This window comes from Buteo buteo, chromosome 7 (assembly GCF_964188355.1).
Source record: "Buteo buteo chromosome 7, bButBut1.hap1.1, whole genome shotgun sequence".
NCBI lineage: Eukaryota > Metazoa > Chordata > Aves > Accipitriformes > Accipitridae > Buteo > Buteo buteo.
The window spans coordinates 19,497,535-19,515,849 of NC_134177.1; the positions used below are offsets into that span (position 1 = coordinate 19,497,535).

General features: G+C 34.6%; 1 protein-coding gene across 6 annotated transcripts in view; it reads right to left on the reverse strand.

The window, feature by feature from the left end:
* Positions 1 to 18,315, reverse strand: part of RHBDD1 (rhomboid domain containing 1) — a 61,158-nt gene that overhangs the window by 27,848 nt on the left and 14,995 nt on the right. For 5 of the 6 annotated variants that reach the window (XM_075031833.1, XM_075031832.1, XM_075031831.1 and 2 more), the window contains exons 4-6: positions 10,890 to 10,978; positions 8,608 to 8,658; positions 3,653 to 3,772 (exon numbers count right to left, since the gene is read on the reverse strand). In XM_075031833.1, coding sequence (XP_074887934.1) covers positions 3,653 to 3,772; positions 8,608 to 8,658; positions 10,890 to 10,978 — 260 coding nt within the window. The remainder of the gene's footprint in view (positions 1 to 3,652; positions 3,773 to 8,607; positions 8,659 to 10,889; positions 10,979 to 18,315) is intronic. The other variant, XM_075031836.1, reaches the window with a different exon arrangement.

Sequence of the window (18,315 nt, forward strand, 5' to 3'; positions counted from 1 at the left end):
TAGAATTATGAGAATACGAATGAAAATTAAAAAGAAAAAAACACACTTTGGAGAAGAAAAAATAATGCTGTTTAAACCAATTCTTGTTTGAGGCAACAACATATCTAAAACTGGGAATGGAAAGAATATAACAGTTCCTTTTAGTAAATGGACCTAAACCATTATGACAGTTTGATAGTCTCAAAACTGATGCCTACATAAATCTTATAAACAAGTCTAGCAATTTCTTTTGTTGCATTAGATACTGATTATTATTATTATATAAGAAGTTTTCAGGATATAGGATAAAAACAGAATTGCAGTTCAGGAATATCTGAATATGGAATAAGGGGAAATGCAGTATTCATGGTGGGTTTAGATAACCTATGTATGGTATTATAGAAAGGTAAGCAGTGAGCTTAAATTCAATGCATGTCTTAATAGAAATTAGTTTTCAGTTGTGGACAACAACTGATACCAGGAAATTCTGTACTATGCCACTGAGTCTTTTAATAGCTTAGCAGGTTACTAACACAGTAGTTTCTAAGAATGGATCAACATTCCAAATCCATAATGGTACATTTTGTGGCCTAAACCCCCTTAATAAATGCATTTGTCCAACTAAGGGGGGGGGTGGGAATCAATCAAAATTACTGCAATACTTTTTGTCCAAGCTGCAGAGCAACTGTGATGGTTTAAATGTCATAGTTGGGGAGAAAAAAAAGATTAATAAGGAAAGAAAGCCCTAAATTTTGATTGTGATAACTGTTTTTACATCCATTTAGCTATCTGTTTCAAATTATTTTATGTGATTTTTTAGTCATGTTAAGTACCTGTTTCATCACCCATGTAATTACAAGCAACTGTGAACATCATGCTTTAGGGAAAAATGTATCATATTCAAAGGAAAGTGCTCATTCAAGCTAATTATTTTTCAAACTAACTGACAGGGAAGAATATCATAATTGCTCATTAGCACAGTAAATTTCATCTCATCCTTTGTGTCACTGAAACAGGTATGATCAATTACATGCTCTATATTACTTTCTCTGCAAAATAAGGCATCTGCCTATAGGCAAGCTTAACCTTTAAGCAGCTTATTTAAGGAAATATTTTAAGACTTCAGCTCTAAAGTCTTGCTTGTCCAAACTAAAGTGCTCCAGCAAGTAGGAGAAAGAGGTGCAAAATTAAAGCACTCGTGAAACCACTGAAAACAACATGTATATATATTTGATCACACCAAACTATATTGGAAGCAATATACAATGATACATTTTCCCACTTATCTGTGAGGCTTAAAAACTATAACTAGCACTGAAAACAGACACTACCATAGTGTTAAGAAATGCTGCTGTCTCAAATTGAAGTTAAAAATGTGACTTGGTATGCCACGCTAATCTACCAGTGAGATATACTTAGAGATGCTATTTAAATTCTGTCTCATGTTTCAAAGGGCATTCTCCAAGCAAGAATATATTCCCTTGTAGCTGAAAACTTATCTTTTTCCAAAAACAACAAGCAGACAAAAAATACATACTTACCTATAGTGATGTAAATTATTTAAGGCTACAGATGAAAGCTGCAGGCATTCTACACTGATACATGAAAGCCTTTAATGTATACACTGCCTAGTTATGTACATTGCCATAATTTTGTCATTGTTATTTGCATTCTGTTTCCTTGATAGTTTCAAAAGAAACTCATTTATGCAGATAAAATTTCAAAACACTTAATATTAAAAGCTTGGAAGGATTTCTTTCTCAAATTCAACGTTAAAAATGATGTAAAACGTCATGTAAAAATGACAGTAAAATAAAAAGTTTCCCTTACAATAAAGCTCATTTTAGATACATTCCTTCCCAAAATTACATAGGGCAACATATTGATACGACTTATTTAATTTTTAAAAATTCCTAAGACAGCACGAACAGTAACTAATTCATTGTCTTCTGCTGACAAACCAGATGGACTAAATGCTATTTTATTGATTTATTTGAAAGCTAAGATTCTCACTATTTTCTAAGTTTTCACTACAGTTTGACTGAGGTGGGAGCACTCAGATTGTAGTAATTTCTAGAACAAATATATTACAGGAATAAACTTGCTGTATAATTTTTAAGTTTCTAGCTTCACAGTGTTGAGGTACAGTTAGACAGAACTATGCTTAAAGAACAAAAGTGAAAAATGAAAATAACTAGAAAAAAAATCACTTAAAACCACCCTAATTTCCCTAAAAGTCTGCCCTTCTGCCTCCCAGGTGACCCTCGCAATAGGTGCAAACTTAATAAAGCAAAAAGCTGTGTTTGCTTTAGAAAATACGTTAATGAATTTCTCAAACTGGAAAAGCCTTTTCCTATCACAATCTTGCCTCATCTGCTGCCTTTTTAAAACCATCTTCCAGATAACACATGTACTTCGTAATAAAAAATAGGATCACAGAAGGTGTGCAAGTAAAAGTGATGATGATTTGTCAAGACATTCATTTTCATATTTTGCCTGGTATTTCTCTGACAGCCATAACAGTGGTGTAAATTAATTTTCTGAGCGGAGATTTATGAATGGCGCTCTGCATTTTAAGGGTTGCAGTTATAAGTAGAGGCTTCTGTATCTTTTTCCTAATGAATGCTTCCTTACACCCAGGGAGATAGAAAACCAAGATTATGAAAAAGGAAAATGACGATGAGATATTCAGTCAGGTTATTATTTTTGCTAAGATTAAATGTTACAGTTTCACCAAATTTAAAAGAAATCTTTCAGATTTCTTAAGTTAAGAAGCACCAAAGCCTTTTGCTGAATTCCCAGAAGAGTCCATACTGACATGCAACAGATTAAAGAGGAAGCAATGTTTGCTACGAAAACCTGTCTAAATACCAGACAACATATATTATATTCATTTGTCCTTTATTTTATCACTTCAATGTAAAATTTACATCACACAGGTATGCAAAATTTTATATGTGATGCTCTAATAATGTGCTGTCAGTCCTATTAAACAGATTTTCCCTCAAGTCTTTAAGTTTTCAGAAACTGAGAAATAGATTCTATAAAGTATTATTTCCCTCTTGATTTCACTTGCATTAGAAAAAGATAAAATATATCCTAATGAATGTATTTTATACCAATTTAACTAATACATTTCAGTTAAAAAACCCACCATTTTTATTTCTAAACATTTCTATCTATTTCTACATATTTAGGTCTTTTAGCTAGCTAGAATATAAGCTTCCTTTAAGGTAGAAAAGGATAGCATGAAGAGTAAGAAATCAGTGCATTGCTTGTCAATTAAATTTATATATAAAGCAGAAACATACACACAGTTGACAATATCAATTCTTCTATTATACCACTTCATACTATTTTTTAGAATATTGTAAGATTTTTTTGGCACAGTAACTTAGTTTACTTAAGGGGTTTTTGTTATAAACCCATTTCTTTTACTATAGTAGTAGCAAGGTAATCAAACAGTAAGCAATTATGAATAATGCAATTGCACCAAGAGAATGATACCGCACCCTCACACTGCATTCTCTGAAAATTCTACCAAGAAACTTTCATCTGTTTCGGAAGATATGTCCAAAATACTGAAAATAAATAGTGAGCAATACATCTTTTCCCCCACTCCCTTCTCAGTATGAATCACAACTTAAAATATAAAATGCAATAAAATTCCTACCTCTTTCATTAAGACTGTTTAGCACTGCCCTTTCAAGCTGTTCTTCTTCAGTAAGCCCACCTGTATAATCATAATAACTCCTTGGCATTCTGTATTGATAACCTGGATAGCCATAATACTCTGTAAAATGAATACAAAATAAAATAAACTGCTGCTACTCAGTAGGAGAATATGAAATCAGATATTATCTTTACGCTTTCTTCCACAAATTATTTTAATTTGGGAAAGAAGAAAATTATTAGGATTCAATTACTTATACAATATATACCATGAATCAATTTCTAATTCACAAACCCAGAGTACGGTAACAGGAGAGAGAAAAACAACAGAAATAAGATGGTTCAAACATCTGGTTTTTTATAATTGTTATAAGTGTCATAGAATTGCCATTATTAAGAAGTTTCACATAGAAATTGAAAGACATTTTTCATCAGCTCCTTTTAACATTTAATTGCTAATACTTGGACACCTTATTAATATCACTAGAACAGCAACAACAAAACAGGTATGTTTCAGGCTTTTTCCCACCTGTGTTTCCCTTCCCCTCAATGTCCATAAACAATACATGCCAATGTCATAAATTCAAGTAATGTTTGGACCTAGAATACACATGGGAAAAGATTCCTGCAATTTTTTTGCAGTAATATATACAGCTAATATTGTCCTATTGCACAGCTACATCTGCCCACAAAAAAAAAAACACCACACCATAGATCTCATCTAATGTCACAATCACTGTACGTTGACTGCACTACTGACACTAAGAATTTCTGACCATTTGCAAAGTTTGTCAAAATGAAGCACAAACCATCATCCACCCAAACATATGGGATTTAAAAGAAAAAAAATTACTTGGCTAGAAAATTGAGCGAGACTCTCTTCCTTTTAACACAGTCTGATCCTGCCTGAGCACAGAAAATCTAAACTGAGGAAAAACTAAGGAGAAAAGTGCCATTTTTCTATTCTACTTTCCCATCTTCAAAATACAAAGCTTTAGGTGATATTTTAATTTCTCTTCCAGACAGCTTACAGGGGATTTTGAAGAACCAAAGTACAGAAGCGTTGCCAGTTTCTTCCAACTGATAGAAAATGTACACAAGTTTTTCAAAATGAAATAATTAGAAATATTTTTTTATGAAACAATACAGCATGCCATTTCCTTTTATCTTCAGATTATTAGCATCAATGACAGTCTTATGTTATCTCATTAGTTATATGGATTTCATGTGTAACCTTCTTGTGGAGCTTCTGTGATTAGTTACAAGCACAGACTATGTAGTGGACATATAAATAATTTCTTTTAAAAAATGACTGCATTAAAAAAAAATCCCAAGCTCTAGAATGTTAAGACAAATAAAAATAGCAATACCCATTCTTAAAGTTATACAAGAAGAGCAGGAAAAATTGAACAAAGTGACAGCACACTATTCTGTACAGAAGTATATATATTCACTCCTCTGTGTGTATTATGCAGATATACCTACATATATTTTATACACACATGTCTGTGCACATGCATATATGTATACATATATACATTATATACACACACATAGAGGAAAAAGTGTAATTCTGTCCATTTGCAAATTTTTCCCTTTTGGAACATAAAACTGACACTGGGAAAATTTTCATACATCTGCAGTGAACACTTTGTATTACCTTCCAGTAACCTGAAATTCTGCCATTTCTCAAACAATCAGCAACTCCTCTGGTTAGAAAAGATTATTTTTGGTTTTTATCTATATGAATTAGTAATATTTTTAACAAACTTTAGAAGCCTTCAAGTTATACTGGCTATGTTTAAGAGACATAATTCTGCAGAAAAATAAAACTGACTGCACGATACCATTTAGTTGTTTATATATACACACACACTTCGGATGCAATCTTCATGTATTCCCCTTATTGCATTCTGCATTATGTTAACCTGAATGAACATTTCCTCAGCTATAAATTTATTTTCTGGAGGCTTCAAAACTGCATGCATGAAGACTATAAAAATTTTGGTACTAAAAGCATGAAATTATCTGATGAAAGAAAAAGGATTTTATATTTTAAGTTTGTTCTATTACTGTATATTTTTGTATGTTTGATGTTTTACACTGTCATCAAGTTAAAAGTGCTCAGAAAGCCATAATCTTTTATTTTACAACGAGAAACAGTTTGGTAACATTGACACATTCAAGGTGTTCCTATTAATCAAAATAAATGTCCTAATACTTTATTCATGAACTGCATTTAGAGGAAACCTAATTCAGTTACTAAATAACAAATGTGTTAAAATTACACTTAAAATAATTTTTTTCTTCTAAAGCTGTTTCCTTGTACTGTTTCATAAAATCTGTTCTGATCATAACTTCATCTATTTTTCTATTTAAATTGGTATTTAAAGGCAGATAGTAATAAATCAGCAATACCAGAAAATGAAAAATTAATCAAGATATGCATCATTAGCCCATGACACTAGAGTTTTCTTAATTCACAGATGGCCAAATTTATTACATATATCATACACCAAGCAAAAGGTTAAATCTTCCATAAAGACTTCTGCAAATAGGATGAAAGACAAAGTATATACACAGGGAGTGAACATAACAAATATACATTTTTTTTAAATTGCAGTTGTAAGTCATTTTAGAGAAATTAATTTGGTACAAAAAAATTTAAAAAAAGTAGTTACAACTAAAGCCAAGCTTGGAAGACAGGATAATTCAGGTTAACCCTCTCCTTTATCTCCCATTTGTCCACAACAACTCAAAGCAACAGCATGGCTACTTCAGGAACTGCCCAAGCGTACTGGGTTCGCGTGGCAAGGTTTTGGTAGCAGGGGTGGCTTCTGGGAGAAGCTGCTGGAAGCTTCCCCTATGTCTGACAGAGCGAATGCCAGCCGGCTCCAAGACAGACCCGCTGCTGGCCAAGGCCAAGCCCATCAGCAATAGTGGTAGTGCCTCTGGGATAACAGATTTAAGAAGGTGGGGGCAGCAGCGGGGAAACCTGCACAACAGAAACTGCAGCCGGAGAGAGGAGTGAGAACATGTGAGAGAAACAGCCCTGCAGACCCCCAGGTCAGTGAAGAAGGAGGGGGAGGAGATGCTCCAGGCACCGGAGCAGAGATTCCCCTGCAGCCCATGGTGAAGACCATGGTGAGGCAGGCTGTCCCCCTGCAGCCCAGGGAGGTCCACAGTGGAGCAGGGGGATGCCCGAAGGAGGCTGTGACCCTGTGGGAAGCCCGCACTGGAGCAGCATACCCAGGCCCTGATGGACTGAACAGTACCTGTAGCTAGGTGAATATTTTTAATGGGGCTGAGACTGCCAATCACAGAAACAGGTAGCTCATGCTCACTACACAGTCTATGTTGACATCTTACTCCATTTCACAATATTAATTTTGTTCTATTTCTTTACTGGCCTTCAGATCAAGTGGTTTTTTACTTGAGAACTGGAATAATGGAAATCCTGGGTAAATATACCTTTAAGTTACAACTATCCTTGTTGCTGTTGGTAAGGAAAGTAGGTTAAGATCTTTTGGTTAGGAATTACAAAACAAATGCTTCAAAAATATTCAAGGGCCTATAATCTCACTTGTGGGAATTACTAAATGTAATAATAAAATTGGAGGTAGATCATGGAAGACAGAATTCATCATGGAGGATAAAAGCAGCACTAACCTTGGCTCACTGTGGCTCAGAGTAAGCACGTCTCACTTAAAAAATTAAAAACCCTGCATCACTAAACATCAGGGAGCAGTAAGAATGATCAAATGTATGAAATAGTTTTCATATAAGTAACCATATAGACTGCAACTTTTCAACCAGAGAAAAAAGATGACTATGGTGAGTACAGGACTAAAGTCTATAAAACCATAAAGAATATGAAGAAAGTATGTGAAGGATGAAGATTTAGTTTCCCTTCCCAGAGAAGAATTAGCGTGCATCAAATGAAATTAGCAGCTAGCAGGTTCAAAACAAACAAAAATGACAGATTCTACACCAGGAAGTAAACTGTGAAATAATTCTTCTATGATGTTGTAGGTGTTAAAAGAGTTCACGCCAATTCAAAGAGCTTTTGACAAATTCATGGAAGAAGAATCTATCACGGGCTATTAAAGACAAAATTCCCCCATAAAACTTTCTGATGAGAACATCTTTAAGTCAAAAGCCCCTGCACACTGGCAGATATTTGAGGGAGTTATCACTATATATTTATCCTGTTCTTACATCAGATGTCTAGGAAAGAGTATAAATCACTGCAGGAGAAGATACACTAGGCTATACATCCCTTAGCTCTGATCCAACACACAGCTCTTCTCACAGCTGGCTCCTATTCTGTCACTCCCAGACAAGGCCTCCATCTATTATTTCTATACACTCCACATATAATGACTCAGTGTTCTGCACAAGTGAATCAAACGTGCTACATTTAAAGTGTGCTAGTATTCCAACTATCCATCTATATACTGTGAAGATAGCCTAAATTTATTCTGGTGAGGAGTGGGCTTTTTGCATGTAATTTAAATCAAGATTTAAAAAAAGCATTCAAAGGAAGAAGTTCCTTGTCGGACGGGGGAAAAAAAACCATCCCAGAATGGAACAGATAAATTTGCCAGATCAGGGTAGATTTACCAAGGTTCAAAGGGCTGCTTTCAGTAGACACAATTTTCCCCCAAAACACCTTCTGCAAAAGGGATATTTCCCCAGGGTAGCATTTTATGAAGTCATGACATTAATTTGAGGTTTAAAGCTTGTTGTACAAAATACATCCACACAGTTCCCTAAAACAGAGGTGAGACATGGCCAGAGAATTAATGCAAGTTTAGCAACTATACATATATGCAGAATATCTTGTATATTATGTATGTTTCCATTTAACTAGCTCCTCTATAGGTTTTCTTTCATTAGCAAAAATTATTTTTAAAGCTGGATTAAGTTTTTAGGTAAGTGGGTGAGAGTACCTACCTGAATAGGAGTCCCTTGGTCTGGCAGGGTCAGTGAATGAAGAAATGCCACCTAAATAAGAATAACATGCGTACTATTAGAATAAAATAATCACATGGTCTTTATAGAATACAAAAATCAAATTTAAAGTACTTCTTTCAGAGTCTGTTTCATAAGATACAAATATGAAACCATGCGTATGTCTGAATTTTTCTGGCATCAGTGAGAAAATATAGTATTGGCAAGCTTGTATGTTGTTCCAGATTTTATAGTAGTGTGCCATGTTTAAGCAACATATCCATGTAAACTTGAAAAACGCAAACCAACCTAACAAATGTTCTCCAGGACATATAACGAATAATTTCTGCACTAAGACTGGACATTGGTAAAAATAGGTTAATGCACAGAAAACTGAGGACTGGAATAACAGTTCACTGTTTCTGCTCTGCTACATAGGAGAAAAAGATGACCTGTGTACTGGAACACTCCTTCCTCCAGGTCTTAGTCACACAGCAACAAGATCTCCACAGGAGGTTTTACTAACAGTGCCATTGGTTTTATCAGAAAATCCTAGAATAATTCAGTTTGGAAGGGACCTCAGAAGGTCCCTAGCCCAACTCCCACTCAGATCAGGGTTAGCTATGAGATCAGACCAGATTACTCAGTCAGGTCTTTACCTTGGTCAAGTCTTGAAAACATCCAAGGATGGAGACTGCTGAAATCTCCCTAGGCAGCATGATCCAATGCTTGACTGTTCTAATAGTCATCAGATAGCCCTCCCATGCCACAGAAACATGCAATATTAACATTTAACTAATGTGACTATGTCTGTTCACTCCAGTGGGGTAAGAAATCTGGTACTTTGGTCTCTTTTTCCCACTTAAAAACTGCTAAACATTCATGACTGTCCTGGTTTCAGCTGGGATAGAGTTAACTGTCTTCCTAGTAGCTGGTACAGTGCTATGTTTTGAGTTCAGTATGGGAAGAATGTTGATAACATTGATGTTTTCAGTTGTTACTAAGTAGTGTTTAGTCTAAAGTCAACGATTTTTCAGCTTCTCATGCCCAGCCAGCCAGAAAGCTGGAGGGGCACAAGAAGTTGGCACAGGACACAGCCAGGGCACCTGACCCAAAGTGGCCAACAGGGTATTCCATACCATGGGACGTCCCATCTAGCACAGGAACTGGGGGGTGTGAGGGCAGGGGGATTGCTGCTCAGGGACTAGCTGGGTGTCAGTCAGCGGGCGGTGAGCAATTGTACTGCGCATCATTTGTACATTCCAATCCTTTTATTATTACTGTTAACACTAATAGAATGACACCATTATCATTATTAGTTTCTTCTTTTCTGTTCTATTAAACCGTTCTTATCTCAACCCATGAGTTTTACTTGTTTTCCCTATTTTCTCCCCCATCCTATTGGGTGGCAGGGGGAGTGAGTGAGCAGCTGCATGGTGCTTAGTTGCTGGCTGGGTTTAAACCACAACAATGACTTACAGACTGTATCACCAAACTGCAATAAAACCTCCTGTGAAAAGCATACACATGTGAACAAATTTCCCACTATACAAACACCATATCCATGGTCAACCTGATGGCACAGTCATTAATAAAGTATTCAACCTACTAAGTAATCAGACATAAAACCCAAATATTCTGACAACCAACCCCAGCACAGCTGTTGTGACAGGGCTTAGACTTCCAATTAGAACACTGAATTTATGGGAGTGTTCATATGAAAGTTTGCAGGACTGTATTTAAAACAATTGTTAGACTAAAGATGTCTAAGGATACAATCTTTTTTAAAAATAAGTATTACTATAATATGAAAAACTGTAGTAACACATTGGAGAGCTTGAGAACTCCAGTAACAATTTCTCAAGCATCCCACAACCTTTTTCAAACTGTAGGGACTTCCACTAGAATGGACAGAAGTAGTAGAAATCAACATGGAAACATACTGTATTCTGGCATATTTTTATGGCTTTACCACACTTCATTTAAGTAACATTTTCATTGACATCCTGTGTGAAACATTTTACTCTAAATAAACATTTAAAAAGAAGGGTAAAAGTTATGCCTCTAAGTAAAAATATCTGAAAGATGCATATACTGGTTCTTATCATCCATATTTAAGAAAAAAAGTTGTGTTTTTTCTTCTGCATTCACTTTAATAATCGGCATATCTTTAATTGCCTAAAAACTTGCTGGAATGGCTTGAATTTCTATATGCAAGACTTACTGAATTTTAAAAATAAAAGCATCTCTTATGCAAATTCCATAAATTGAACAAAATTAAATACCTGCACAGGCTTTCATGATCTTTTTCAGAGGTCCCATAGTATACATCAATCCAACAAGAATCCCTGCCAGATGCCCAGCAAAAGAAGTCCTACAAAAAAAGGAAAACCTTGTGAGTGACAGAAGACTCTTTTTGTAAGGGTCCAGAAGGGGAAGTGCAGAATTTATAACCGAGAAAGTCCCCAAGTGAGACCAAGCATAGAGAAATTACTTGCCTGCAAGGACATAGTACCAAGTTTCTTTCTTCATAACTACCTTAAAATTGGTAGGTATATACAGTTACAGAAAAGTATCAAACAAATATCCTGAAGAAGCTGGAAAATAATTGGAGAGATCTTTTGAATTGCTTATCTAAAGGACAGAATACAATTTCCCTAAAAGTGTTTAAAAACTTACTGAGGTGGGAAACTAGTTTTAATCTATAAAAAATTAAATCCACAGAACTATGGTGAAATGTCTAAGTAGGATCTACTAGAACCATTTACAGTTTCAGGTGAAAGCCTACAGTACTTTCTACTGCACTATCAACACAATCCTACAATTAGTCCGAAATAAGCATGAATGCAGATCCATTGTAATCTTTGTAATAAAGTGCCTTCAAAATTTAAAGAACAAGCGAAATGCTGAGATCCAAATTATTTTCTATACATACCAACAATTTTTTTTAAAAAATATCATTGCCCATTTGCATATAGAATGAAAAGGCTTTAGAGTCTTTTGAGAAATCAACATGGAAGCATATGTTTACAATAAATAAGGAGATTTGCTCCAAGTATTGCCATGACTATGGGGTACTCTCTAAATTCAAAAAACAATTTTCAGCATTCAAGTTAAGTTAAACACTTTGGTGTTTAATCAGGTTTAAACGTTAATTAAGAGTAAAATCTGTTGAGTTTAAACACCATTTGTAAATTGTTCACCTCTATTATGAAGTTAGAGAAGTCAATACACTAAACATTAAGATTTCCTACTATATGCAATTATAAATAACTCAGTTCACTGGGTTTATACTGGTCGTCCAAAGATTCAAGTAATATGAGCTTTCTTGCCTTTATAAAGGAGAAATGAAAGCTCTGTTTAATATAAAAATAGATTTAAACATTATGCTTTTTATATTCTGGTCAGAAATCTGAAAGAGTTACACAGATGATAGCGTATGCACTCATGACAATAAAACTTCCACGCATCACTGGTAAAAGCATACAAAAAAATGCATGTGTCACTAGAGGGAGATAAATACCAAATGTAAATTCAGTCTCTTGCCACCTACTTAACCACAAACTTGTATTCTGCTATGCAGAGCTGCAGTTCTCCCCCATAAGTAACCAACAATTTCTAAGAGTACCACATAAATACTGATGTGAAAATTTATAGGCAAGAGGTAGTTACCAAAATAAAGTATCTATAAGGAACTAATTTTCCAAACAGATTTTTCTGGAACAGATTTTCCAAATTTGTGACAAATACATGCCTGACTTGGAAAAGGTCTGTACACAGAAAACATTAAATACTTCAAGATGCCTTACTTGAGAAATCACCAACATGAGTGATTCACCTATATTCCTGGCAGTGTTTTAAACAAATTTTATGCTCATCTTGATTTATCTGAGCACAACACTGTTCCACAAAACCCAGAATCAAGGTCTTTGCTTGCCATACAGTAAATCTGTATATTTACACAATACGAATAATCAAAAACCTTCAACTTCAAGAAGTCTATAGAGGGATAATTTCCACTTCATGTCTATTGAATAGGTTAGTATACTAGATGCCTAAACATTATTGACTGTTTAATTATAAATTTAATTCAAGGAGTAGAAACTTATAATGAAAACATTTAAACAGTGTTTTCTAATGAAAAACAATATCAGATACACAGTCACACATATATACTATCACTGACATGCAGAAAATGAGTACATTTGATAAATCACATCAAATTTTCACCATACACTCTCACAAAATGAATTTGAGTGTGATCAACACTATCACCTTGCTACTTGTAATTGCTAAGGAAAAGCAATTCTGTAGAGTACAGAAAGACAGCTTCCCTTACATTAACAAAATGCTTAATGTTACAGCCAAGTTAAGCAAACACCACTTCATTTTAGAACATGTTACACTGTAATTTACTCAAATGATAACTTAATATCTTTTTTTTGCTAATGCTTGTTATCATTTATATTATGGAAAACATCTTTATAGATATTTTCCAAACATAACAACCAAAACATACAGATAATGTGCAATTTTACAAAACAAAAAGAGCAGTTTTAATAAAAACTTTTAATGTTGTCAAAACAAATTTTAAAAAAAACAACAAACTATGCAGCAAAATTCTGAAGTAGTTAACTTGTGCCTTTTTCCAGCTGTTTTGAGGATGGGTAAGGTTCCAGAGGACTGTAAGGGTATTTCTATACCCATTCTTAAGCAGGGAAAAGAAGGGAGGGGAGACAAATAGAGAAGAAGGAGGACTGTAGTCGAAGGACTACAGACTAATCACTATCTTCTGCTCTCAGGTAAAACCATTTGTTCAACAATTACTAGGACACATAAATTATGCATACAACCAAGGTAAGAACACCAGAAAACACATTTGTCAAGAACAAATCATGTCAAATCAACCAAAATTCCTCCTTTGACAGGGCAACAAGCGTCATGGAAAGGGAGAATTAGCAGGTGTCACACATGCTGTAAGAATCCAGCACTGTCTCTCAGCATTTGTCATAAAGACAACTGAAAAACCTTAAACTCTAAAACTACACTAAGCAGATCCATAAGTGGTAAGCCTGACTTAATACTTACCAGTGACTCATTATCAAACTTAGGCTATGAATCAAGTGGATTTCCACAAGTCTATTCCAAATACTAGTTACAAATGACAAGCTAAGAGAAGCTGTAAGGGTCACTGGAGATGTCATTACAATTCAAAGCAACCTTGACAAAATGAAGTAGTGGTTTGGAAAAAACAGGGTGCAATTCTATAAGACAAATATGGAGTTCTGAACATATCACAGAAATCATCAACTATACAAACAGGCTAGAAGTGACTGGCTAGTAGGAGAGCTTCAGGATAGAACCTAGAGCACACGGTGAATTACACAATAAAGCACAGATCAACATGTCACACCACCACAGAAAAGACAAGTATTTTACTGGAAATATGTAAACAGCAGCACTATCTGGAAGTAAAATGAAGTAGCCTTCCACTCTACTCAGCATTGGTTTCAGCTGGAGAACTGAGCCTACTTTTTGCATACTGCACAAAAAGAAGAGCAACAAAAAAACTCAGAGTCCACAAAACAACTTCTGAGAAAAGACTGAAGGAATCACAATCACTTAAGTCTACTGAAGAATTCTGTCAGATACAATAGTCTTAAAATATGGAAAAGATTGTCACAAACAGGAATGAATACACTCTCCACATTTTCTATCCATAGTGTAAGGAGTAATGGACGTAAGTCACAGCAAGAGATTTAAAAACATTTCAGTAGTGGAACAGACTGCCTGGAGAAACTGGGGGGTCTCCAATCAAATGAGGCAGAGACCTCCCAGATCCTGCTGGGTTCAGGGCCCATTCTCTCCCATGCTTGCCTCTGCTTCGCAAGGCAAAATGACAGGGCTACTAAGACTCTGCAAAGAGCAATCAGAGTTTATTATAGTGATGATCTTTAAAAGTGCATTAGACTAAATATTGATAAGTATAAATTATATACACACACATATATGTTTATATACAAACATATATGTTTGTCCTGATGTTATCACTCAGAGCATTTGTTCTGAGATCAGATTCACTCAGATCCTCTGTAATCTTTCTTATTTTATAAAAAAGTAGACTGGAATCATTCAATTTAACTAAATTACATAAAATAACTGTTTTACACATGCAATTGATGTTCTCCTATTCACATGCCTTAGTCCAAAGTGGATACTCACATTTCCAATGAACTTCAATATATTTGAACAACTAAGCCTGAATAATACTTCAATGTCACTCTTGTTGCAATTTTACTACATTTTACAGTGAATTTTAATTTTCAGTAGATTGCCTTTTTAAAAAATTTGTATAATAGATTTCTTGCCTAAAAGGCCAAGTGTTACCTACAGAAACAAAGTTAATGGCAAAACTACAAATGTTTTCACAAGGCAGGATTATATGCAAAATTTAGAACTAAATATCAGGGATTTTGGCTGAAAAGAAATTAATAAACAGTTTACAAAAAGCACAATAAATTGTGTGAAGAAGTCTTGTCCAAGCACATATTACCAAGGCTCCTTTCTCTTTTATTATAAATTCCACTCTTCTTTCTTGTCTAATCCAGAAAACTGAGGTTACTCCTATTTTCTGCTTTTTATATATAGTAAATAAGCCTGGGTATAATTAAGAACTCTTACAGTATCAGCGATAAAGCAACCTCCACTATCAACCAATTCCAAAATAGGCTTTTTACACTATTCATAAGAAAAGAAATGTCTTGACTGGAATGTATATTTGACTAGGTAAAAATTTACTGCTATTTTTCAGTTAGACTAACAAAGAAACATTCTCATGATTGCAACATGATAAACTACTGCCTTTATTCCTGGTGGTTAATTACAAAAAATTGACATAATTTTTTTTTCACAGTACAATTTTCAGTTTCTATAAAACAAGCTGAACTTTGAATGGGAATAAAACCAGTTTTCTTGACTTTTTAAATTGCATGTTTTTTCTCTAAATGTCAATGAGCTTTATCAATATCATATAATGTTCTCCCTGGTACCAAGAAATTCAAATGATGTCTCATTTAACTTTTTGTTTAAAAACATAGATATCCCCAGAGATCTTACTTATGTCAACCATTCACTTCATACTAAGGATAATTATGCAATATGTCTAAATACTGATTCCTGAAGACATTTGCCATCAAGCTGATGTGCACATTACTTCAGAAAAAATCTTCTAAACAGAATTAATTATACTTTTTCATTTGGCTGTGTAATTTCCATGAAAACTGATATCATTAGAGGGAAAACCACTTGGACTACATTTGCTTTTCACGTGAGAGAGATTCTGACCCAATGTTTACAAGCCTCTCAGTATTAATTTTTACATTAGTATTGTTCCAGTATCCTTACAATGAATTCAAATCAATTCCTCAGTGTTGGTGAATTTATCCTGCATTGTTTCAATTCTGTGGTGTCAGCCAACTGACTCAACAAATGCAAACAGAGCAAGAAAGTCTATACCTATCACTTAACTTCCATAACTTCTTCCTAACAGCAAACCCCGGTCTGGTAGGCATTATTATTTATACATGCAATTCTCCCACAGGACAAAGCCGCTTATTTAGCAACAAAAGTATGTCTTTAGCTTAAGCCACTGCTGTAAGTCTTTCGTGAAAAGATCTTATTTCCATGCATCTGCTATACCAAGGCTAGGCTAGGAGGCATGCATTCACTAAACAAGCAAACAAAGGAATAATATCAAAGTGACATACTACAAGAATCTGGACCAACTTCATTTTTTAAAAACAATTTTTTGAGGCCATGGGAATCAAATCCATGTATTTATACATAGTTTATTTCCAAATTAACACAAGCACAGAGTCACCTGCACATGACAATTTAAACACTTTGCTACAAAGTTTAATCTTACTTAGGAAGTAGGCTATGTAGTCAATTTACCAGTGCTAAACAACCTACCTGCATGCAAATTAAACCAAATTAAATGATTGCATAAGTAAAAGTCAATTTGTTTTACACAGCCCTATACAGGAAAATGCCATTGCTTCTTTAAATGGAAATGGGAAACTTGTTAGTAATTTTGTAACATGTTGGGAAAACAGCACAGAAAAGCAAAAGCCAGGGTTGAAAAAAGAATGAAAGGCTATAAAATGGTTGTCATCACGTAATGCCATTCCTGTCAAACCTGGGGTTTTTTTGTGGTTGATTGGTTGTTCTTAGCCCTTTTGTTCCCGAGGAACAGTTCTCGTCAATAAACAGCATAATAAACAGTTCAACAGTAAATCTGACTGATGACTAGTGATGACTCAGTGATATCCCTAAGCATTAAACAAGGGAGAAATTAAAAAAGCAGATGAAAAACGAAACATACAGAAAATCTCATGAGGTTAAGTTTATTAGAGTTATGCAAAATATTTATATTCACACCAGACAATGTACCAGGATTGAGACTGAGAAGGGTACAGGGCAAAATAATCAAAATTTAAGACGAGATCTGTCAAAATATGTTCTTATATTTTCAAATATATATAAATTTTTTTTTGTGGGGTTTGTTTTTTATTTGGGGGGGGGTGTTGGGGGTTTTTTGTTTGTTTGCTTTTTTTATGAAAAGCTCCATATTCCTATTATGTTTGCCTGTTTTGACAGTGATCTGCTTTGAGATTTTGATTTCCCATGGATCCTTGAACCCAGGTGAAATGAAGCAACAACTAATTGTCACTGTTGATTCATTACACATTACAACTGTACAACATTTTCAATTGCCAGCTATGAATGTTTATGACAATGATCTGCATCTCTATTGCCAAATGTAGATCTGTTGCTGTGCTCTTGTTCTTGTGTGGAATAGTTCTCAGTTTGCAAAATCTTCTCTATTTTTTTAAGATGAAGAATGCTAACAAGCATCTTAAGTTGCCACAAAAATGGTCAACAGAACTGGCTCAGATCAACACTTATCAATACAGAAAGTTATGAAGAAAAACTAGTCTTAAGTTTGTTTCGAAGAATTAATTTAGAAAATAGAAAAAACTCAAGTCAGAATTATACATTTCATGGATTGCATCATCCACAGATCTGGAAAATGTTATCAGACACCTGAAAGTCAGTAACTATAAAACCTACCAAAACACAGGTCAAAAGGAGGCCTAGAGAAATGCCCAAGTCAATTTTCAGAGATGCAGTGAGCTACAGAAATGTTAGACATCTTTGAGATCCTCTGAATTCCAGAACAGCAAGTCTCACTATTTCTGACAAACTGCAAAAAGAGCAATTCTGGACAGTCACAATATCCAGCCTCAACACTTCTGAACGACGAAAAAAATAACATCCTCTACTCTTCCTCACCCCCAACTTTCTACTCTCCCATTATTTTCATCCTTTGTTACTCTCAAATTTCTGAAAAAGTTTGAAAAAAACCTGTAATGTCCAGCTTCCAACCCCAAAGTGTCATCTTTGTCAATCTGGTAAATATTTGAGTTAGTTCAGAAACAACCTGAAAGATAAGCTTTTCCTTCAAAAGCAAGTATAGATAAAGAACCTCCACACAAAAAGGGATAGATGACTTAAGATACCACATGCCCAATTCTGGAAGATGCATAGAGATTAAACATAAGGTAACTTTTCACATGCCTCTTCTTCCACCAAAGAAATAATCCCAATGATTGCTACAAAGCCTACATCTCAATATCCTTACTTTACAGA